Below are 24,682 nucleotides of genomic sequence, written 5' to 3'. Positions count from 1 at the left end.
AGGATTACATTGAGACTTCACACAGTATCCTATTTTCACTAACAGCACACAGAAAACCAAACTAGGTGAATCCTGTTTCTGTTTTAAATTACAGTGGGAAAATGAATACATGGAGTTGGCAGCATCTTTGGCATGGAGCGCTGTGTTTGGAATATTGCTACAAAGAGCCTGCCAATGCAGCAGAAAGTCTATTGTTGGAGGGATTTGGATTGCTATTTATTAAATTTTATTATAAAGCTTTGCACAGAAGCTTCAGGCTAGCAGGGATTATTTGTTTATTCCGAATGGCCAAGTGGAGATGATTTGAGGGCTATGCTTTTTACGTTGGCTGTGTTATGCAATTATGTTTTAAACTCAGACTTTGGATTGGCTGGGTAGGGAAGTTGGCATGCATTTTGTTGACTTTAAAAGAAATAAAACTACCAGGTGTTTGTTTGCTTTTTTTCTGGTTAAATACCATATTTTGAAAACCACATACTGTGACCATAATTAGCTATGTCTCATAAATGTAATGTTGGAGATAAGTACCTTGAACTATTTTTGATGAAATGTGGCTTTAACAGTGTTCAGCATAAACAACATGCAACTGATTTCTTATTTTTGACATGGAAAGTGTTTAGACGTTTTATTTTCTTTTTAACTTTCCCCCCTGCTTATGTATTGGTTAGGAGACAGCTACTACTATCAAAGGAAGAAAAAAACATCTAATTGAAGAAGAGTGATTTGTGCCAATAAAAGGGAGGATGTGTAATGATTTTTTTTTGGTGGTGAATGTTACACCTAAGTACAAAATCTTGTGTCATAAAAATAGGGTGTTTTAGTCCAAATTGTTCCCTGAAATCTTTGCCGTACTTATATCTTGATAGAGTTTTCTATGGTAAAGTGAAGTCATCTCTACTTTAGTCCCCAGCAATTGCATGAATGTTTTCACATCCAAAAGTGATTTTCTTGCTTTTTGTCACTTGGCATACTTTTGCCCTCGCTGTAGGAACATGTCAGAAGCAGGTCTAAGGGGATTAATAATACTTTGCATTTTTTGTGGGGGGATCTTTTGTATTTTTCGCTCTGTGTCCTGAATTGCCACAAAGGAGCCCAAGACCTTTCCTGTTTTGTGCTTAGGTCAAATGTCTTGCTAAATGTCACATCAAATAGCAGAACTGAGATACCACACACAATTACCATGCCCTACCTGCAAGCTCTGAAAAAGTGGGGTAATAAATTTTACAATCTATAATCAGTCAGTGTTATCCAATTCTTGTACGTGGACTTACTACAAACGAGACAGTGTAAAATTACCTCTTGTTTTTTACAGACCCAGACATGCCTTTTGTTCCTTCTATACCAGAAGACCAGTTCATCCTAGTAGAAGAAGGGGATCCCACCGTTATCCCTTGTCGGACAAGTGACCCAAATGCTCCAGTGACTTTAGTCAACAGTTTAGACAAGGCTGTCTATGCTTTCTATGACAGCAAACAAGGCTTCATAGGGAATTTCCCTGCGGGGTCATATACATGCAAAACAATGGTTAAAGGCGTGGAGTTCAAGTCTGATGAGTTCCTCATCTATATTTTAAGAGGTACTTATTTTTGTTCATAAAAAAAAAAAAAAGAAAAAAGAAGTAATAATGTTCAACCCAGTTCTTTCCTCACACTGTAAAAGCCCTGTTAGCACCAGCATCACTGGGATATATCAGATATTTCCCCAATGATGAGCTCCTTGCTCCTCTGGCGGTATTGCCAGTTACTTAGTTGCTACTTTATTTAGCAGTTGCATACAATTTTGATGAGAATGAAATGTTCTTAACTTTATCTCCTCTCCCAAATGTTTGCAAGAAAAGTCTTCCATAATCCATGTATTTTCATCCTGTTTGCTGAAACATATCTTAAAAGACATGGTGTTTCCCAGTAGCTTCAAACTGTAGGATTTTGGATATTCTGAAAAACAGCATGATTCAAATATTTTAAACCCCAGGTTTTTATTGATCAGCAAGGGATTCTCAAAGACAGTCACTAATTAGCAAAGTGGGAAATGCTTTTATACTGAGTGCCTTTTCACAGGGGCATTTGAGATAGGAACTTCTAATTGAAATATTATGCATGGATCATTTCTTTGTAGGATTGAACTCAATGCCTGTACAATTCATGCTTTAAATGCAAATTGTTTATATCAGTATAAGTCAGCAGCATATTCACTGGATTTTCCAGGTAATTTCTCAGTAGAGGAAGTGAAATGGAAATGTCCCCCTGAAATTGCACTATGTGAAAACTGCATATTTAAAAAACCTAAATCCGCTCTCTCTCTCTTCTCTCAGCTACTTCACAGCTGCCGGTTGAAATTGAAGCTCTTAAAACTGTCTACAAAACAGGCGAGACCATCGTAGTAACTTGTGTGGTCTTTGACAATGAGGTGGTAAATTTACAGTGGAATTATCCTGGGAAAGTGGTAAATCTCTTTTTCTTTTTTTAAGGTGTTTTGTTTTGTTTGAATGTTTGTAGTTACTTATTGGGGAAGAAGGTGGGGTTGTAAATTTTTCTTCTTTCCTCTGAATAAGGACAGCTGAGGAGAGAAAACAAAGTAATTTCTTTCATTTTTAGATTACCACAAAAAGGAGTCAGTCTCAAAAATTAGAGTTTGCTGTTAGTAAGTATGCAAACATGAGAGGAAGGTGAGGTATGGCTGGGAGTCCATCCTCCGAGGGAGAAATGCTGGCTTTCAGGTCTTGTGCTGGTTCAAAAAATGAAATGCTGTGGAAACAGAAAGATCTGGGAATGTATTGGACATCTGCATAAAGCTCTGCTGCTGAAGGTCTGACCCTCTAAAATGGCTCTCTTAAACCCTGGGTGCTTGGACATAATAAGGGACAACGCAAAATCAAGTCCATAGTCTTAATTGTTCCTCATTGTGCAGGTGTAAATGAAAATGACTCTTACAGTCAGTTTAATTACTCACTAATGAGAACTGTCTGGTAAGAAAACCTTGAAACTTTTGGAGAACCTTGAAAATTTTCAAACTGATGTAACATTCTTCTGCAGTGGAAATTTTTATTTAGCGAAACTTGGTTAGAGCCAGTCCCGGTCAATGGAGTATTTCAGAGAGTCCCGTACAAAAAGGCTGGTAACTGAAGGAATGGAGTAGTTGTAGCATACCTGGTTGTGACCCCAAATCCCACTCGTTACTTAAGTAAGTGAAAAGCCCAAAAGGAAAAATAATTCGAGAAGGTTTTGTTCTATTTTTCCTGTTACACATCATAATCTCTTCTGTATGCCGCCCTTCAAAAATAGCCCCTGCATATTTTTAGTTTCAGCTTCTTGTGATAACATGGTCTACTATTCTCACAATCTTTTTACTCACAGGAGTATTCTCCTTGCCAATAATTTTTTTTTTTTTTAAGAAGCAGAACGTAGCATCTAGCAGGCAGGACATAGCATCTAGCAACTGGTTACTTATTTTTTGGTGGAGGGGATAAAAATTCACCCTACTTCATGGTAAATGAGCAAAGAAATCTCAGGTGGCTTTTACGTCTGAGGAGAAGGTAGTGCATGAGCAGTAAAATGCTTTTTCAGGCTGCTCACCCAAACTTTGAATGGTATTTGTTTTGAGTGAACAAAATATACTCTCAACCTCCTCACCCTTTTGTGCCTGACCCCAGAAGGGTGTATTTTCACAGGGACACCTTTTGTGCCTGTGGCTGAAAAATGCCTCCCTGACTGAGTAAACAAGTCTTCTGCTGCCATACAGGATTTAGATGGTTGCTTTCACTCCAGTGGCATCGTAGATCCTCAATGGTGTGCTTTCAGCTCAGCTTGCTTACTTAAGTAAGGTTTTTTTTCCTTCTCCAAACTGCAGAAAGAAAAAGGTCTGATAAAGCTTGATGATATCAAAGTCCCATCGCAGAAGCTGGTTTACACCTTGACCATTCCTGAGGCATCAGTGAAAGACACAGGGGATTATGAATGTACTGCTCGGCATGCAACCAAGGAGGTTAAGGAAAATAAGAAAGTAGTCATTACAGTTCATGGTATAGTCTGTTTTTAGTGTCCAAAAATTATTAACACATTGGAAAACACTGTTCTTGAAAAATGCTGCACAGCATGGTTTACGCAAGGTTTTTTCATTTACAGACAAAGGCTTCGTTCACCTGGAGCCCCAGTTTAGCCCTCTGGAGGCTGTCAATCTACATGAAGTCAAAAACTTTGTCGTCGATGTGCAGGCATACCCAGCACCAAAAATGTACTGGTTGAAGGATAATGTGACTCTGATCGAAAATCTTACTGAGATTGTTACTAGTTCCAACAGAGTGCAGGAAACAAGGTAAAAATATTCTTCTGACCCTTACTTTGCCGTGCTGACTTGAGTTTCTTTTCCAGAAACCTGGGCACTGCTCCTGCTCTCTCTTTCCACCTCAATTTGTTACTTCTTCCTCAGTGGCGTTTAAAAATAATTTTTTCTACTCTAAAGGGCAATGCCTAGTCTGCCTCTTCTTATTCCCTTCGTAACATTAACCTCTCCAAACCATAGAAATCCTGTTTTCTGTGCAGTAAGCCTCTTGAGTCCGACATGACAAGTCTTGAGGCCAACATGACTCCACAACAATAATCTCTAGCTATTTCCAGTAATATTTCCAGTAATATCAGGGGCTTTGTCAGATCCCTGCAGAATATAACTACGCCCACTTGTTTCTCACTTGTGTGTTGGTAGTTATTTACCGCTCAAGTAATGACTGTCATTAAAGTCATGCTAGAAATGCTAAATGTCACTACATTATAATCTTTACATACCCAGATTACATGTTGCACCAAAATGATTTTTTTTTTTTATGCCCGCTTCAAAAATACAAACAAAACTTCTTATTTCTGCAGGTTTCAAAGTATATTAAAATTGATCCGGGCCAAGGAAGAAGACAGCGGATACTATACTTTGGTTGCTGAAAATGAAGATGAGGTTAAAAGATACACCTTCTCCTTGCTGATACAAGGTAAGGAGCCCAGAGCCTTGACCACCAGAACTGATGGCACACAGCAAAGACTTGATCCACTTACACATTGGATTGCCTGGTGTATTAGGATAAGACAGGCATGAGCTGGAGCGTCCAGAGGAGTGTGTGCATGTCGAGTCCTTGGAGCTCTCCTACCCCGATCCTGGCTTTCACTTCTGAGCTGGCCTTGAGCCAAAAAGAAACTTTATCCTCCCGCCTAAGTTATTCCAGCTGACAGAGGGGATGATAGCTCATTTAGTATGACATGAGGACGTGGCATAACCGCAGCACTTCCTTTTCATGGCTTTAGCCTAGGATCTGCTCTGTCCTGCAGGAGATGAGGACCTCCTGGATGAGCCTGGGTCTCTAGGAGTTGCTAAGCTGCCAGCCAAACAACACCTCTCCTGCTTTATTTGAAATTTCAGGCTGTTTTTTTGTAGATCCCAATGAATATGCTGACAAACTCTTGACTCCTTTTCAGTTCCAGCACTGATCTTAGACCTTGTGGACGATCACCATGGCTCTGCGGGTGGGCAGACGGTGAGGTGCTTGGCAGAGGGGACCCCGCTTCCTGATGTGGAATGGCTGGTTTGCAAGGACATTAAAAAGTAAGAGGAGTGGGTACTTTCTTATTTAAGATATGACTTGTTGTGTCCTTGATCAGCTTAGTGTTATTAGTTACCATACCATGTTTTCCTCATCAACAGCCAGTGAGGTCTAGATAATTTTTTTTCTTTTTGGAGGCATGTCGCTTCTGTTTCAAGAGAGGTTATCAGTGCCCTTCCTATTGCATCCTGTAGGAGAAGACACAGTGCATCAGTTCAGGAGGTTTCTCTCATAAAAGCTTTGTGTTCAATAAGCAAACTCAGCAGATTTCATAGTCCCGGTTTGAGTAAAGATCTCGGGAAGTAGCTGTTCCTCCTTTCAGGGAGTTCTTATCATTTCAGATAGTTCAATCTGCCTCATTTATGCTCTTGCGTGCTTCTAAATTTTCACTTGTAATTATTTTCTGCCTAATTATAGTTTTTACCTTCGAAGTATTTTAGACATGTGGAGTAATTACTCCCATTTTTGCTAGCTCTAGACTGGCTCTTTCTGTGGCTACTGGGAGGCTGGTTTTTCCCTGGGAGGTTATCTACCAAGGAGAGGGAGACGACGCATGGAAGAGGGCTAGGAGCCCTGGGCACCTCCCAGCTGTGTTCTGCTTTCATTGTGCTAAAACCTCTTACTACTTGGTGGGATGATCGTCCTCCTAGTCCTGCCCCAGGGAGCCTTGTACAGCACTAAGGGTTCAGGGAGAAACAGAGATCCATCCAGTACTATAACTCTATGGGATACATAGTGACACCAAGGTCTATCTATACCAGACCTGCTGGGCTGCGTTGTCAGGCCCTCAAAGCAGCAGCAGCAATGAGGATCAGAAGGCAAATTATTCTGAGGGGAGAAAGATGCAGGCTTTCCACAGAGGCGGTCTTAAGCATTTCTGGTCTTTAAAAGGATCATTGTCAGAAGAAAGTTATAGGGAAAGGTGATTCTTGTTCTCTTCACTCTTCATTATCCGTACCTACGCCCAATGCCCATTTCCCCTGTTATTCTTCTCTGCAGGTGCAGCAATGACACCTCATGGGCTCTTTTGACTAACAATATCTCTGACGTACACATGGAAGTCCACCTGGATGAGAAAAACATGGTGGAAAGCCAGGTGACCTTCCAGAAGGTAGAGGAAACCCTGGCTGTGCGGTGTGTGGCAAGGAATGACCTTGGTGCTGTTACTCGGGAACTGAAGCTTGTGGCTCCCAGTGAGTTCACTTTGTCCTTCTGTGAAGTTACCACAGCCAGTTTGACCCCTCTATAACACACTCCAGTCCAGTCTTAATAGTTTAAAAATAGGAATTGTTGCAGATAAAAATAAATGGAAATACATTCTTTCCCACCCTGGGACATGTGAGGATGAGGCATTCTACAGGTCTTCATGGTGCATCTGGGTTTTCGCTTATTAAACGGTTCCATGATTCATTTTATAATTTTGTGATATCACTGGCTAGGAGATGTTCTTCTAGACAATCTGTGCATTTTGTTTTGAAACAGGAAGGCAGAGCAGCCTGGGGCTTGGAAAGACTTTACAGTCACCAGCCTCAGCAACTGCCCCTGCCACATCTGCAGGACATGGGGACTGTGGTGGTATGGGAGGTCGGAGTCTTCTGTGTGTGTCATGTTCCTTGTGGCTCAGGAGGAAAACAGAGTCTGTCTTTTTACCCCACAGCCTTGCGATCAGAACTAACGGTGGCTGCTGCAGTCCTAGTGCTGTTAGTGATTGTGATAATTTCATTGATTGTCCTGGTCATCATATGGAAACAGGTAATGTAGAAAAGTATTTTGGTTTGGAGGCTGAGCCCTGCTGGGTTTTGAACTGCTCTGAAGTCCGGCACAGGTCTAATGGTTGGTTTTGCATTTAATATGCTTTGCAGAAGCCAAGGTATGAGATAAGATGGAGAGTCATTGAGTCCATTAGCCCTGATGGCCACGAATACATTTATGTGGACCCAATGCAGCTGCCTTATGACTCCAGATGGGAGTTTCCTCGAGATGGGTTAGTGCTTGGTAAGTTTCCTCTAAGGAACTAATCTCATCCTTCTCCGGGGAGAAAGACGATTAAGGGTAACTCTGAGGTCCCTGCTACCAGGAGTTGCGATCTAAGTTATGGCTATGAAGTGTAGAGCCTCTCTGTACCTGTCTGTTCTCTTTCTGCATCCTCTTCTTCCCCTACGTTGGTGTCAGCCTTAAGCTTCTTGTGTTAGTCTCCTGCGCCTCCATTCCAGCTCTCCTCCACATGCCCTGCATGCAGTGCTCACGTCCACATGGCTTAGGGGGCCTCTCGCAGCATTAAATGACCTCTTCAACACTCACTCCTGCTAAGCCACCCACAAGAAATGCATCAGCGTTTTTTATTTGCAAGACATTTATATACTTCTGTGCAGAGGCCAAGGGAAATCTGCAAGTAGTTATGTAGTTTTATTAAAAATATTTTTTAAGTTATTAATCCACATCGTGCACATATCAGTGCTGAGTAACTGCATAACTTATTTTTGAGGCTACTGCCTTCCTCCTTCTCCTTCTGCTTTCTCGCTTTGTTATTCCTGCATTGGAGTTCGTACAGAATCCAACTGTAATTAGTTCTTCAAGGCTGGCCCAATCTGTCATTTATAACAATTTGGCAATTCTAATGCTCTATCCAGGTAGTGCTTTACATATACAAGGCTTTCCTCTCTTGGAGGTATCTGTGCGCCAAGTTGTATCACAAAATACAGGATAAGAAGATGAAATATGGTTTTTGTTTGATATATTTTAAGACACATACTCCCCTAGTGTAGTTCCCCTTCCCCATTGCAGAGAAAGAATTGATGTTCATTCTTGAAAGAAGCAGCACAAATCTTTCTGTTCAGGAATGATACCCTGTAATTAAATTCCCGTTGCTAATTGAAAGCTAGAGAAGGGTGGATATTAATGGAATTATTTTATTACAACCCAGACTTTAATTATATGCCTAAATAGGATTTGTCAGATCTGAGTTAACAGACCACCACTGTGACTTTGTCTCCATCTGACTCATGAGCATCAGCCTACTTCAATGCCTTCCTGTTTACAGGCATATTCGGGATAGTGCTTTAAAAACTAACGCTACATGTCCTTTTAGCAATCTGGATTGCACAAGCATTCTTCTTGACATGGTTAACATCTACCCACTGGCAGTTTTGCCATATGAAACGCTTGCTGGTGGGGACCTCTTTTGTTCCTGGGGCTGATAATTCTGGTTTGTGCAGATTTTCTCATATCAAAGTGGGAGATGACAGCAAGGCAATTACACCTTCAGCTCAGGGAGGCTCTGAAGCAGGGTACTAACCCATTTTGGCTCAGCCAGATGAGCATTTCCCATCCTAGCTGTGTAAGCCAGCTGGCATTTATTTGTTTTTCTAGCTAGTAGGGCCTGGAGTGCAGTGCTGCGTTAAATGCCAACTCTGAACATTGGCTGGCTGGAGCTTCAGTTGATAAATTTGGATTACACTGCAAGTTTTCCTTTGCTATCACCCCTCCACAATGTACGTAGTGCGCTGCTGTTTAAAGCTCTTAGCAGCCAGCGCCAGCCTGGGAGATGCGTAACAGAACGAGGAATGCGGTAGTGCAGAGAGCTGTTTGGATGCCACTGCCTTCTCCTGGTTCTGCTGGGAAGTGGCGAGGTCCCGGCAGGACCTGGACCCCCTCCTTCAGCCGAGGGGGCAGAGGGCAGGGCCTTTTGAGGAGTGGGGTCTGAGTGCTGCTGTTTCTTGGGATGCTGGGGTGGCTGTAGAAAGGTTACACAGCATTTAGGGATGTGGCACCTAATTTCTCAAGAGTCTAGAAGCCGGATGTAGGTTACAAAGCTTGTCACTTGACTGGCTTTTGATGTAGGCAAAGACAATTCTGGTTTAATTTGGGGTGGGCTGATCATCCCAGTTCAATTTTAGCCAAAGAAATTCTCACACAGTTGAGAAGGTTGTGTCTGGAAAAAAATCACAGACTTCACCTTTGTATTTGTGGCCCCCCAAGCAGAAAAAAAGCACCTCTCTGACAGGCGCTGCAGACCAGCTCTACGGATGGGTGCAGAGGCTGAAACAGCCCCCCCAGGTGCTGTACCTGTGCTGGCCTGAGGAGCCCAGAGCTCTTGCTGTGTCTGCACAGTCCCTCTGTGGCAGAGAAGCAGCGCTGCTCCTCTGGCAAGCAGATCACAGCGGTGTCTTTATACTGAGAAAAATAAACACCTGCTATAATTTTGGTCTCCACTGAAGGCCTCGATGTCAAGAATGTGATGGCGTTACAGATGCCTTCAGCCCTTGAGCAGTCAGCTCCCACCTGGTTCCACATTGCAGGTGCAAAACACATGGGGCTTGGGCTATGTCTGCGGAGAGGGGTGAGAAGGGGAAATAGCAGTGATCGCTCCCCACCACTGCGGAAGCGCTCTCACCATCTCCACGTGCACCCTGGCTCAGCAGAGGTGATGGAGAGGGAGATGTGCACCTTGTGCTCAGCTGACAATATGGTTTGGGGAGGAACTGGCTTATGAAGACAAGAAGATCAAGGAGCATCAGCAAATGCCATTGCATTCTGAAGGGCTGCATCCTGCCATATGGTTCCCAGACTTTTGGTCTGAAAAGTTTCAGGGGCCAAATTTCAGACTCAGGTTGTTTGAATTAGTCTGAAATTTAGTGGGAAGCTTTCTCACATCCTGATTAGGAAGAATAACCATCAGAGCACAAGAATCTTGAAAAGAAATCACATAGTTTTTGTATGCATGACAAACTACACTGTCATAGTCTTGAAGAGGTTCTTCAGTGGTAACTCAGCTAAGCGTTCTTTAACCATTTCTTGTGCTTATTAATGATGTAGATATCAATTGGCTGGAAATTTTCTTTTGAAAGCATGTATACAATAAAAGTGAGGGCTGCAGCTAGAGGATAACATATGGTGTTGCATGCCAGATAACACCTTCAGAAGCGTAAAAGGCGGCGGGTTCAAACTGTAAATGAACGTCAAAAGACAAAATGCCATATATCTCCATAGTAAAAGTCACTACTTCTTTCTGTGCTGCAAGTTAAAAAGTAACATAAAATAAAATAGAGAGCTTGTCAGGAATATGAAAATATCCTGGCATCTGGAGCTCATATATGGGTTTGTTCACTAAGTGTTGCCTTGATGAACTTGCTCTTCAACATGGAAACTATGAAATATAGTATTTTGGATTATGTTTGTGCAGTTCATATTTCTCTAAAATCTCACTCAATCTGTGCACAATTCTTCTGCACACTGTATCCATATCAGGAGACAGGTTATGATGATCCAAAATTTTTGTCTAAATTGATTTGTGGGAAGAGTAAAGTGTGTATAAACATTAGCTGTTTCATTACAGCACTTGGAAATTTGCAATAAAATTTATTCCAGCATATGAAACACACTTGTACATTAAACTTCAGAGAAGTTTCCCCTCATATGTGATCAACATGTATTTCAGCTTCTTGCAGAGCACTGATGGTCCTGCCTGCCTATTTCTAAATGTGCTGTTGATATACTTCAGTCTATCATGCTGCTAGATGTATCCAGGATTGATATTACAGCCCAAAACTGCAGCTAAGGAGTTCAGTTCAGACTTTTAAGTAAAAGACACAACTGCACTGTAATCAGGTGCTGACTGAGGTAGAGAAGTCAACTCAAACATCGGAGAATAAATGATTAGAAAGGATTAAGTGAGGGCAGCAGGGCACAGTAGGAGACGAATTTGAATGAGTTGACCTCCCATGTGCAGATGTGCTCCTGTTGTTTGCTTGTTTGTTTTTATTTAAGGATTGTACTTAATAATGGCATTTTATATTTGCCTTTTCTGTTTAACAACAACAGTAATAACAATAATACCAGTGGTCTGGCTAAGTGAGTGTGCTCTTTCCACACAAGGATCACAACTCATAGAGGAATGGCAGCAGGGAATGAGGCGAACTGCTGTTACTTTCAGAACTAAGTAATGCTTTCCTTTGTGTTCAGGTCGAATCCTTGGTTCCGGTGCCTTTGGAAAAGTAGTTGAAGGGACTGCATATGGATTGAGTCGCTCTCAACCGGTGATGAAAGTAGCTGTGAAAATGCTGAAACGTAAGTTGTTGTGGTTCCATTTCCCAGGCTGGGGAGGGCACATTTCCACAGGGTTACTCAGGCATTGCTTGTGTATAAATAGATTCTCCACATCTGAAGTTGCAAGTGAACTGTGGAATGACTGAAATTTAAAATTATACTTTAGATTGCTTCATGGCTTTCCAAGACGGAGAGTATCCAGGCTTCTGAAAGTCTCCAGGGTTTGGTTTTACCTGTAGGGACTGTAGCAGCCACAGTAACTCTGCAAGTTCAGAAAAAGATAAAATAACCATGAATGTCTGTGAGCAAATGAAAGCTACACAACAAAAGAGAAATAGGCAGGCTTCGTGTGAGAATCTTAAGTTCACTGAAGATTTCCAGGTTCATGAGAGCTGAGGATGTGATGCAGTGTCTCTGAAGGAGCCATGAAGAGCTTGTTTGTGTTGAAATGAGCAGCTTATAAAATGCCTCTGTGCCACCTGGGCAATACACCATACCCCTGGAGAGGGAAAACCAGACTGTGTCAGCTGTTGAGCTGCATTAAGTGAGTCCTTTATTAGTGATTTGTGACTCCTCTCCAAGTCCTAAGAAAGCCCACTGTCAAGTAAAGAGGACAATCTTCTTCAAGAAACCATGGTAGCAATACTTTAATGAGGAAAGCAAGGAGAAATTGTTTGTTCTTGTGAAAAAGGTGATTGCTCTCACTGAGTGGTTGGTGTGTTTTTTCAACAGCTACAGCTAGATCCAGCGAAAAACAGGCACTCATGTCTGAACTGAAGATAATGACACACCTTGGCCCCCACCTGAATATTGTGAATCTGCTTGGAGCTTGTACAAAATCAGGTGAGTTTGGCTGACAAAACGGAGGTTTGCTGTGGAGCCATCATTCACTGTTTAACAAGCACACAAATTTCAATTAAAGGATTTAACAATAAATATAAACAAATAAAAGGTTTCACAAACCTACTTGATATTTGGTGGTTGTTGCAGTCGTAACTTAGTAAATAAAAATGTATTAACTCACAAATTCTTTGTTTCATATTCTAATTTCTACTATTTTTTGAGTCTTCTTTCTTTCTTTCTTTCTTTCTTTCTTTCTTTCTTTCTTTCTTTCTTTCTTTCTTTCTTTCTCTCTTTCTTTCTTTCTTTCTCTCTTTCTTTCTTTCTTTCTTAAGACCTCACTTATCAATGTATTATTTTGCTTTATTTTATCAGGTCCTATTTACATCATTACTGAATACTGCTTTTATGGTGATTTGGTGAACTATCTGCATAAGAACAGGGACAATTTCCTGAACCGACACCCAGAGAAGCCAAAGAAAGATTTGGATATCTTTGGAATGAACCCAGCTGATGAAAGCACAAGAAGGTGGGAAAAAACAGGAAAAAAAAAAGTATGATCTGCAACTCAAGCAGATGTCATTATTAACCCTTACTCCATTCCTCTCATTAATTGGTTTAGAGCCCTCCCTAGTTCTTATCATTAGGCTTTTATTTGTCAGGTTTCATAGGTCTGGGAAGGTTTCAGCACTTTTTGTTCAGTCTCCTTGACGTGTGTCCTAGATCCATGTTTTCCCTGTGTAGAGATGCTTGAAGTTCCAGGGCCACTGTGGGTTTTCCACAGACATCCTGAAGTCTCAAAGAACATTTTTATTAATAAAGCATGACCCAGTGTTCCTCTTTTCTGTAAAACCATCCTTTTGCATTTTAAAAGTACTTTTAAAGTTTTAAAAGTAAAGCACAACTACGTGGTTTCCTTGTTTCCCTGCTTAGGGCATTTCAGCTGCCTAAACCTCCTTCCCCGCAAACAATGTGGCAGTGTTTGTTCTCCAGGCTCAATACTCTCCTTTATCTACTGGTGGCTTAGCCCATCTCAACAGTTTCCTTATGGTTAATGTTCCCATAGCTTTTTCCAGATGATGGTGGAGGAAGCTTGTCATCATACATTCAGCAATAAAGCAATGTCATAAAATCAGTCAGGATTCAGAAGGTGAACAGAGATTCCTTAAAAAAAATCACTCAGGCAAATAGAACAACTGACTCAGTAGCTGAGTGCAGCCAGGACTGTTCATCTGAGCATGGACTTGTTCATCAGGACTGGATTTGATGCAAACTGTTTGGGTGAATTAATTACATCTATCTTTTGGAATACCTTGAACTAATAGCCCTAGGTAGTAATACTTGGATTCAGTGTGGTTTTGGGGTTAGACAATATATGTTTACATACCTGTCTATTGACAAAAGGATAAATTTGAAGCACTTGTGTTTGACTACTGTGATACATGGTAACATGTACTAATACGTGATAATACATGGTTATGTTACAATATATGATCTTTACGTATTCTCTACCAAGAAGCCAGCTCTTGTATTTCACAGCAATGCAGCTGTACACTGTAAAAGAACTGTTAGATCTACAGGGTGCTGTGGCAGGGAAGTCACTTGGGCAATACCAGCTGATACACCCCTATTTTTTTCCAATTTCAGTTATGTGATATTATCATTTGAAAACACTGGAGAATACATGGACATGAAACAAGCTGATACCACTCAGTATGTGCCAATGCTGGAAAGGAAGGAGGGATCCAAATACTCTGATATTCAGAGATCTGTGTATGATCGGCCTGCTTCATATAAGAAGAAGTCTATGTCAGGTAACATAGAATTGTCCCTTCTGCATACATCATTAATACAAGTAATTATTGCATAAATACATCTCTTATTTTTGCCCTCTGCATGGACGTAAACTACTCAGCTGTGTTGTGCAAGTGTGTGAGTACAAGCTATAAGCTAAAAGCTTATGCTTGTGTTCTTCATGATGCTCTGGGGGTAGGAGTATCTGCTCCTGGAGCAGAAGGGGACCAGCGGGGTCCGGCTGTGCCTTTGCTCCCATGCTGAAGCGCTGAGGCTGTGCTCTGCCACGGGGCTGTAGGCACTCTTGGGGGGCAGAGACTTTGTCAGTCTTGTAGTTTGCAAGATTTTGAGCAATAGCAATGAACAATAATAGTAGCCATTTGTATTGCTGTGTTTCCACTGACATTTCACATTAACTGACACCAAATGCAGAACACTCCCAAATACTTTCCCAGGTTATGTAATGAAGATAATGAATGCATCCCATTCCCCAGCCCTGTTTTCAGAAACCAAATATGCTTTGCTTTAAAAATAAGCATCATCACTTTTGCCTGAAGGCCTCAGAAACTGAACCATATCCAGTCCCAGATTTACATGGCAGACTAATGTACTCATACAGCGCTCTAGGACAGTCGGGGTGGATGAATCACTGAATTTTGACTGGTTTTTTGCTGACATCTTTCATAAAAAATGAGAAATCTTGCCATAGCATTTCTGACCCTTTTTGCTGGTATTGGATTACTCCCAGTGAATGCTTGCTGGGAAACATAACAGTGTTCAGCAAAAGCAAACGGATAAGAATGTACAAAAACCTAACAAAGGCACCACCTCTAAATAAATGTTTTTGTACCACACACTGAGTATTGTAAACATGCTGTACAAAACTTAAGTGAACCTTTTAAACGTCACCTTTTCCTGCAGTTCTGTGGGGAAAACAATACAGACAGGAGAAAACCCCAAACCTATATTTAATACTGGATGTTTTTAAGAAAGCAGTATGTGTCAGTGACTGATGCAGACATTAAAAGTGGTTAGTTATTATAAAAAAACTGGTTTGGTCATGCTACTCTGTTAAAATTATCAGCTCAGAATCATTATGGGTAGGAGGAAATGGATGCTGCTTTCATGCTCCACAGCACAAACACATTTTTCTCTCTTCTCCAATAGAATCAGAAGTCAAAAACCTTCTTTCAGATGACAGTTCAGAGGGCCTCAGCCTGCTGGATTTGCTGAGCTTCACCTACCAGGTTGCACGGGGAATGGAATTCTTGGCTTCCAAAAATGTAAGTAAATAAAAAAGTCGGTAAAACGAAAGAAAATGTAAAAAGGTCTTCATCTCTGACTGTGGTTTTCCATTTAGATTCTGAAAACGTGACACAATATCATATTCTTTTTGGGGTTGTAGACAGCTTTCTCACTTACCTGGCAAGTGAGATCACCACGGGTGGAAAAATCAAAGCAGCAGTCAGTCCTCTTCTCCTGTCGCAGCCTGTGACATTCATGGAGTCAGGGTGCCAGAGATGGTGGTGGATCTAGGCAGGGTCTGGGTGGAGGGTCCATACGGCCACAGACCAGCATGGTCAGAAGCATAGACATGTCATTAGTACATGATGGGTAGAAGGGGAAAGGGTGGCATCACTTTTGTCTCCTCCCCACTGTGGTGCATCTGCATGAGCCCTTGCTGTTTCTGAGGACTGGTGCTTCCCTGCCCCAGTTAGTAGGGTGAACAGGTGCCTGTTCAGTAGAAGATCTTGTTAAGACTGTGCCCAAAAAGTCAACAGATCTTTTCCAGGGATCTTTGCAGGGGAATAGCCCTTGTGGAATTAGCACATCCTTGAACAACTTAATTTTTCTCCATACAGTGTGTGCACCGTGACTTGGCAGCTCGTAATGTCCTCCTGGCTCAAGGAAAAATTGTGAAGATCTGTGACTTTGGGCTGGCTAGAGACATCATGCATGATTCCAATTATGTCTCCAAGGGCAGCGTATGTACTTCTTAATCTCCTGAGTTCTACTTTAACTGAAATGAGAGGTGTCAGTTTTAAATGCTATTTGATGTTCTTGCCATTCAGTATTGGTTACACTAATTGACTATTGGGATGAAGACTCCTGAGAACAATTTTTCTTCAGTTCATTAATTACCGTAACTTTCCTAATTCTGCTTCAAAGCCAAAAAGTACTTGGCCACACGTAGTACTTCGCAGGTTTACATTTTAACTGGCAAGTTTTGTGACTAGACAAATCATTAAGGAACTGTCACTATGACATGGAGTATAGTGATACACCAATCAATGACATATTGGATCTAGATCAGCAATGCCAGCTTTTGTATCATACCTTCCATCAGCCTGGTCATTTGCTAGTGATAAAATGAATACAGTTATGGTTTAATCAGTTTTGGTGGGGAGCAAATAGTAGCATTGCTTATAAACCTGGTACCTCTGTGTATTGTGCAATTAAACATAAACAGTAGCCAGGTTAACACAATTTTCTTATTAGAGAGAAGCTGACACTGGCTGTCAAACAATTGTAATGGGAAGCATTTCTTTAACGACTAATCTGTGCATTTTGGGGTTTCTTTCTTTTTGCTACAGACTTTCCTCCCAGTAAAATGGATGGCACCAGAAAGCATTTTTGACAATCTGTACACAACATTAAGTGATGTCTGGTCTTATGGAATTCTGCTGTGGGAAATATTTTCTCTTGGTATGTACTGTGAATGTTTTCTTATGTGTAGTGATTTTTTATTTTTTTTAGTTCAAACTGTTCTGCACAAAGTATTTCAAATTCTACAGTAAAAATATACATGTGAAATCAACTGTTAGTTATTCTTCTATATGGGGTTTCAGATTCCAGTGTCAGGTGTGAAATGAAATGTCCGTACTCTTCCAAAGTTCTCATTATATTTCTTTTTGCAAGATACTTTTTGTTTTTTCTAGAAAACTAAAATCACTGAGTGAAAAGCTTTTGTGGTAAAGTATTGGTGTGCCAGGCCAGGATGGATTTTCTGGCTAATACAAGAAGGAACATGCTTCCCTTTTGCACCAGGGTGCCTGGGGCTGCATGCCAGCCCAGCGGCTGGTTTGAAACAGTCTCTTCATACGTGTTTCAAAAAAGCCTGTCTTAGTCCCATTACAGAATGAAAACAAGTGTCAATCTTCTGGGATGATGATTTCTCATTTCCAGGTTCACACGGTTAGTTTATGGCAGTGTAAAGTAGTTATGACAATGTATAGCAGTTACAGACGATGTATGGTTCCCAGCTGGGAACAGCCTGGCTCTTTCCTCAGCCTCATTAATTAGCCTCCCAGGCGGATGGCTGGCCTGCTTCAGTGAGCGTGCATTGCCCACATTTACTCTCAGTAGGATTAGTCACACCTCTATGGTACCTACTACTGCCCCACAGCAACCCCAAACCTAATGTTATTTTCTAGAATAAGTTGTCATATAGCTGCTGCTCAGAAAACAGCAGTTGCACCACTGTTTATGGTGTTGATCAGTGTAATCTCTCGGCATCATAGGATCCATTCCCCAGCATCCCTGGGAATGAATAGCTCAGGAGCTGAGACACCTGTGCTTCACTGCCCTGCCTGCAAGGAAGGTTCTGAAGCCCAGTTTTATGTGACAATCCTGCTTTTGAAGGGCTGAGGTTTCTGGAGCAATATTATTGCATGCTTCCTTCATCTGAGAAAGATGATCTTTCTCAGAAAGGAAAATGTGTCCTCAGGGACATTTTTAAAGAAGGTCAACTTTGACATCTTGCTGCAATGCTGACTTCAGCTTGAATGATACTTTTTATACATCAGTGACAACTGAGCATGAGTGTGATGATGTCTGTATGCTGCAGCCCCAAATGTTTGCCCAACTGTCAGCTCAGGGGCCAAGCCCAAACTTTTCAACAACCCATGCTCCTGACGTGTTAGCTGTGGTCTAAAGCTACCTGCCCAGGTGGGAAGACTTGGGTATGGAGGGGACTGGCTCACACTAAGGCTTTGCCTTTACAGCTGGGAGGAAGCAAGTTACTTAGGCCATGCCACCCTCAGCTGTCCTGCAGGTGCCAAAGGCAATAAAACCCAGTGGAGCAAGTGACTTGCCTAAGTCACACAGAAAGCCAGTGGCAGAGCAGAGTCACGACCTCAGATCTGCCAAATGCAGGCTGATGACCTGATCCAGGTATCATCCAACCTCTGTGCCCACTCAGTGCATTCTAGAAACACTGTAAAGGTGTTTTTTTCTTAGTACCTACTTCAATCTTTCCTAGCCAACATTTCACATCAGAGCTTAATGTCATCAAGACAGTATCTCTGACTTGACACATTGGGTAGGAAAGATTAATTTTGATGGCATGTCAGATTATAGCGTTAACACTTTTTGACAGGAACAGCAAGACAGTATTTGGGAAGTTTGCATGGATAGTAAAGTACAGAGTAGTATTTTTTCTTCTCTTCTATCTGCAGGTGGCACACCATATCCTGGCATGATGGTTGATTCTACTTTCTACAATAAGATTAAGAGTGGATACCGAATGGCCAAACCTGATCATGCTACCAATGAAGTGTATGTGTGCATCCGGCTTTTCCACACCTGGCCAGTCTCCAGACAATTTTGGCTTTAGTTTCTGTTTGGTTACTCATTTTCCATTTACAGATGCTTAAATTGGTTTCCATCTTAACTGCAGGTATGAGATCATGGTGAAGTGCTGGAACAGTGAACCAGAGAAAAGACCTTCTTTTTACCATTTGAGTGAAATTGTGGAGAGCTTGTTGCCTGGAGAGTACAAAAAGGTTTGCTCTTTGAATTTTTTTCTGTGTTTTCTATATACTGTTTTAGGGGGAATTGCAAGTGTTGTTCCAGCCATGAGAGCCGTGTCCACTGAACTGGCACATCCTAACCTATGTGGATTATGTGATTCAGACAGGGTCATTGCCTGTTTGGTTTCTGCATGCAGACTAACCGAGAGAAGCAGTTCTGCAGTATTAGCTGGGCAGCAGAGCTTTCCATTTCTAATGAAATCCTACCAACACAATTTTTCTGTTGGTGAATGGGTTTTATATGTTTTCATGGCATTTTCAAGGCATTGAAAGAGTTCTAGAAAAGGGACTACTTGGCCCACATGTTTATCTCTCTATCTCCCTCTTATCTCCCTCTTTGGACCCTGACACCAGCAAGTTTTCCCCTCATACTTCTGATACCTCTGGACAAGCTCTGCCTGCTCTATCATTCAGTGTTTCTTTTTCCCACCTGCCTTCACTCCCTGCCCCTCTCACATCTATTTATCTGTTTTGTGCTGCCACACTTACTCCTGCGCTGTCTAAAACATACATGTCACTTCTCCCTTCAAGTCATTTTAAGATGCTGGGCTTCTCCATCCAGTGTTGCTGGCTCATAGGGCAGAATATTTGCTGGGTTAATGAATCACAGCCATCCGTCTGCAGAAAGGCAGCCTTAGTGAGCAGCATCTAACCAACCAGGGGTTTGAAATTAACATTTTCAGAGCTATGAGAAGATTCACCTGGACTTCCTGAAAAGTGATCACCCAGCTGTCACCCGCATGAGAGGGGACTGTGACAATGCTTACATTGGTGTCACCTACAAGAACGAAGACAAGCTAAAGGACCGGGAGAGCGGATTTGATGAGCAGAGGCTGAGTGCTGACAGCGGGTACATCATCCCCCTGCCCGACATTGACCCTGTTTCTGAAGATGAGCTTGGCAAAAGGAACAGGCACAGGTAGGTCCAGTTTACAGGTCACGTAGCCCATAGTCACCGTTCGGGGTCATGTTTGGCAATGTGCATTAACACTTGTTAGCATCCTACTCTGCAAAAGGTTTCCTTAGCTCTGTTGAGAACGCTCACTGGGAAGGTCACATGGAAATATAGTGGTAGAAGTGGCCGCAGTGTTTCCAATGGGAAAAAAATAATTTTGCCTCTTTTGTGACTGCCGGGGGAAGGGGACTGCAGGTAGGGTGCTGTGTGTCACTGGGACTCCCTTGCTAGTTTGGCCAAGCCACAGTGGCTGGGCGGTGGCTCTGTGGACACATCTTGCCCCTACAGCTCGATGCCTTGGAGCTGCATATGAGATCTCAAGGGATTGATCTGTTCTGTGCAAGACCAGCTCTAAAATTTGGGAGAAGGTGGGTTTAATATCTTCCGTGGTTGTCTTTTCTTTCACAGCAGGGTATGCAGGACATTTTACCGCTCCCTTGCCAGTTTGCACGACTGATTCTACTACAGCACAACACTGTAACGCTTACTGTGAATGGCAGGCGTTTAATTCAGCACTTAATTAATAGTATATAGAAATATCAACCTAAAATCTTCTTTTTTTTGATATTTTTGTGCAATTTGAAAGAGGGAGATGAATGAAGTTTCTAAGAAGCACTATCCAGATTTGTTACCTCTTCTCTGCTGTTCCTATCTTATTGTCTGTTATTATCTTACTTTCACCTGGCCTCCCGAGATTTACCTAAGTGACCTACTGTCACAGCAGTGCCAAAGCTTAATGAGTTCCTGGCAGAAAGTGCTTGGAGGAACATATGAACAACCCCTTCCTTTGAATTTCAAGGTGGTTCGTTACTCTTGAGATACAAGATGTGTCGTGTTCCAAGAAACGGGCGGTCAGAGTCACCTAAGATTGTGCCATGGGTCAGAAAGCAGGTGGGGGGTAGTGTTTAGTTCTGCTAGAGACTGGAGCACTTACGCAGTCACATTCACCGTGTAGTTTATCTCTGAGATGTTTGTCTCTTCCAGTTCCCAGACATCTGAAGAAAGTGCTATTGAGACTGGTTCCAGTAGCTCTACTTTCATCAAGAGAGAGGATGAGACCATTGAGGACATTGACATGATGGACGACATTGGGATTGACTCCTCAGACCTGGTGGAGGACAGCTTCCTGTAACCTCACGGACACCTTCCAGCTCTGCACACGGGGAAGCTTGCCGTGTCGTCTACAGACTTCTGCTCCACAGAGAAAACCACTTTATTGCAATGTCAAGGATGTGAAGATGAGGTGGATTTGTATAGAGAAACTCCCAGCGATGGGCAGAGGAATCAGCCTGACTATGAATGAGAGACACGTCCAAGATGGATTTTTTTTAGTGTTGCTTCTTGCAGTACTTCAGTAGCATCTCAGTGTTGTTTGCCATTTGAACTGGTAGGAGGACGAAGGAAAAGGCCACAAACAGACCAGTTTTGTGTTTCAAGGGCATTCATATGACTTTGATGATCGAATTTCCACTGCAGCAATACTTCACCATTGTAATTATGTAAATAACTGTCTACTCAAGGATCTTTTGAGGTGCACATTGAACATATGCCATGGGTTTTAGAATAGATCGCTTATGAATTTTGTGTACTTCCTCCCTCAATCTCAATGTCAGCTGCTGTTGAACTATCATGTGAACTGAAGAACATGCGAAAACCACTTTTGGACCAAAAAGGTCTAAAACCACAAGGGACTGACCGGTACTACAAAACATGTTACTTTTAACCATTAATGCAAGTAAAGGGGAATAATAATAATGATGATAATAATAATAATAAACCAGTCTATAATAGGTGTTAGAAACCTAGTAAGTCCTTATTAACTATAGAAGATAGCTGTTTTCAAGATAATACTACTACTGTTTTCAGTAACACTAAATGTATATTTTACAATTCATTGTCCTTCAGTAAAAGCACAGTCTCAAGAAACTTTTTAAGTACAAGGAAAAGATTTATGACCCAAAATATTTTATGAAACCATTCTTTTTTTGGCTTTACACAATATATTAACTGTTCTGGTTAGCTAAAACTACTTTAACATGGAGAAAAATTTAAGATTTTGGTTTATATTATGAGCGGAGTAGCTTTTCTAATCGGGTATACTAGAAACAATTATTATCCTTGATTAAATGAGGTTCTAAAAATTTAAATTTAAAAAAGAAATGAATTTAAGCTGGATTTCCAAGATGCTGGAGAATGGAGGTTTATGATAAGCCACCAGCAACATTCCATTATTAGTGTCAAAAGGAAACTTGTCCTGGGGTTAGCTGTGAAGAATTGATCTGATATTTGAACTGCTCAAGGAATAAAGACATCTCTCCGAGCCTGGAATTCAAGTTTAAATAAGCAGGAATAATTCTGCAGCAAATATTCTTGTCTTAGCTTTCAGGTTTAAACAGGAATAGAGAACTCTGACTATTATCTTTGCAGACTGTAACTACAAACAGTTATCACTTTCAAGAGCATTTTTTGGAAGAAGGTGCATGAAAATGAATCTGCTTTCAGCCTGCAATAGTTGTTTTGTGACACCACTTTTATGAACAAAGTATTACAATTACTGCTATCACTGTACGATGTGAGATATGATGCTTTAGAAGACTTACATGTGAAAAAGGTACACCACTGCAAAGGCCCCCATCCTTTCTGGTGCTCAGCTTTCAAACTTAAATTTAATTCAGTGTGATGAGCGCCTCGCAGGGCGTACTCAGCCTCTGGCATGACACAACCAATGCAAGTGCAGTGCAAACTCATCCCTGTGTTGCTGTACTTTCCTAGGAAGTGTGAAAGACAGACCAGCAGTGACCGACAACATGCTGCCATGTTAAACTACCGGTTCACTTGAGATGGCCCTAAGAAAAGCTACACAAGCCCCCTTCACTTGTTGTGGACAGTTGTGGATCAAATGAAAGCAAATGTAATACTGTCAGTGTTACAGGGAAATAATTCTGGGTCTGGGTTTCAAAATGTCACCTGGCTGAGGTCATGTACAAGCATATTGCAAACGTGAAAACAGGACCTGAAGCGAGGCACCCACATTTTCAGCCCCGGTGGAGGCCGACAATCAGAAGGAGCCGTGAGTGATGGCACATCCTCCATTTCTTGCAGTCAACAGACCAAGACTGAGTGTCATCCTGGGAGCCATGCTTTGGCCGAACACATGCCACTGAGCTCGTACAGGGACAACTGTGAAACAGAGAGACTCTCGTTATAGCCACGACAGATGAGACGATGCAAAGTCTCCCTCCAGCTATGAACTATGAATTGAGGAAACACAAATTATCTATTGGATATCCCAGATATCTCAATGGCCACCTGAGACCACATGTGCCTTAATTTGCATGTGTAGTCATTACAGCTACACAGTCAAATTAGGCAAGCAATTTCACCTGCATTTTTGCACATGGCCTAGTGTTCTTCAGGGTTTGAAAATCAGCCCCAGCATGTTTTATTATACCAGTTACTGGAATCTAAGGACATCTTCATGCAGTCTCCCCTTCCACTCACCAGTTTCGTTCTGTATCTCGCAGAGCGTCTTGGGGCTAGACCCAGATGGTGGACGTGAACCAGAGCTGGCTCGCTTTCTGATGCATGGTAAGGTTGCTTCTCCATCCTGTCATGAGCATTGTGCAGATGAACTGCATCTGTGACAGGGGTCTAGTCAAACCCAGCTCACTGCAGGCTTGCAATCAGATAAGCTTGCCTGGAAACTGGAATGAGAAGCAGAGGAAGAGGGAGAAGTGTGAGAGGATGATTCGTTTAGTTTTACAATTTTATTAGCATTACAGACTTTTTCTTTTATGGCTTAATTTTTGAGAAGCCACTGGAAGAGATATTCCCAAACTTTTTGCTACAGTAATTGTATAACGACAATCAACATTAGCCTATGAAACACAGCTTGTGATTTGGAATGGCCAACCAATTCCTTACAGCGTGGTCTGCAACTTGTACAAAATGGTCCTATTACATGATGAAGGACGTGAGATATGGTGATGTTATACATCAATATGTATATAAGTATTTTTATATAGACTTCTAGAATACTGCCAAAACATTTATGACAGCTATATCACTGCCTTTGTTTATATTTTTTTTACTGTGATATATTCCACAGGCACGTTAACTGTTGCACTTTGAATGTCCAAAAGTTATATTTTAGAATAATAAAAAAGGAAGTGTTTCCAAAATGGTGGCTGTTGTGAAATGTTTGAAGAAGGGCAAACTGGCCTGAGTGATGGTAGGCACAAAATGTATTTCAAAAATGCCCCTGTTGATATTTTGTCTTTGAAAAAAATCCTGTAAATTAAGATATCTATATTTCAATAAATGATATATAATTTAAGGACACGTGAGGGGTCTATACTCACTTATTGAAAGACAGTTATGAAGAATCAGTCTTGATTAGGGTTCTTTTCCCTCAAAACGTTTTTGATTGAGTGCACTACAAAACCACCAGCCAAAAGTGACAAGCAGGTCCCTGAGCCCTTCCCGCGGGCATAGTGGGGAAGTGCCTGCTGCAGATGGCCTGGATAGTGAGCGACATCTGTGGGGAGCCATGCTGCACCCCAAAACATGGCAGGTGTGCTGCTCCAGCGAGTGTTACCCAGAGTAAAGCATGTGTCCCGACGTGGGCGCTGGGCTCCTCACATGAGATGAAACCCT

At 41.7% G+C, this 24,682-nt stretch overlaps 1 protein-coding gene across 2 annotated transcripts in view; it reads left to right on the top strand.

Annotated features, from left to right (window-relative positions):
- Window positions 1–24,367, top strand: part of PDGFRA (platelet derived growth factor receptor alpha) — a 35,508-nt gene extending 11,141 nt beyond the window's left edge. For both annotated transcript variants that reach the window (XM_056332848.1, XM_056332855.1), the window contains exons 4-23: window positions 1,313–1,576; window positions 2,312–2,442; window positions 3,847–4,018; window positions 4,122–4,311; window positions 4,860–4,975; window positions 5,457–5,583; window positions 6,581–6,774; window positions 7,239–7,333; window positions 7,444–7,576; window positions 11,543–11,647; window positions 12,359–12,469; window positions 12,842–12,995; window positions 14,114–14,280; window positions 15,428–15,543; window positions 16,123–16,245; window positions 16,855–16,966; window positions 18,718–18,817; window positions 18,939–19,044; window positions 19,755–19,990; window positions 21,011–24,367. In XM_056332848.1, the coding sequence (XP_056188823.1) occupies window positions 1,313–1,576; window positions 2,312–2,442; window positions 3,847–4,018; window positions 4,122–4,311; window positions 4,860–4,975; window positions 5,457–5,583; window positions 6,581–6,774; window positions 7,239–7,333; window positions 7,444–7,576; window positions 11,543–11,647; window positions 12,359–12,469; window positions 12,842–12,995; window positions 14,114–14,280; window positions 15,428–15,543; window positions 16,123–16,245; window positions 16,855–16,966; window positions 18,718–18,817; window positions 18,939–19,044; window positions 19,755–19,990; window positions 21,011–21,158 (2,900 nt within the window). In that variant the 3' untranslated portion in view covers window positions 21,159–24,367. The remainder of the gene's footprint in view (window positions 1–1,312; window positions 1,577–2,311; window positions 2,443–3,846; window positions 4,019–4,121; window positions 4,312–4,859; window positions 4,976–5,456; window positions 5,584–6,580; window positions 6,775–7,238; window positions 7,334–7,443; window positions 7,577–11,542; window positions 11,648–12,358; window positions 12,470–12,841; window positions 12,996–14,113; window positions 14,281–15,427; window positions 15,544–16,122; window positions 16,246–16,854; window positions 16,967–18,717; window positions 18,818–18,938; window positions 19,045–19,754; window positions 19,991–21,010) is intronic.
- The last annotated feature ends 315 nt before the right edge of the window (window positions 24,368–24,682 follow it).

Source organism: Falco biarmicus, chromosome 1 (assembly GCF_023638135.1).
Source record: "Falco biarmicus isolate bFalBia1 chromosome 1, bFalBia1.pri, whole genome shotgun sequence".
Classification (NCBI taxonomy): domain Eukaryota; kingdom Metazoa; phylum Chordata; class Aves; order Falconiformes; family Falconidae; genus Falco; species Falco biarmicus.
The sequence above is the reverse complement of the archived record's forward strand: the minus strand, read 5'-3'. Positions and strand labels throughout refer to the sequence as shown.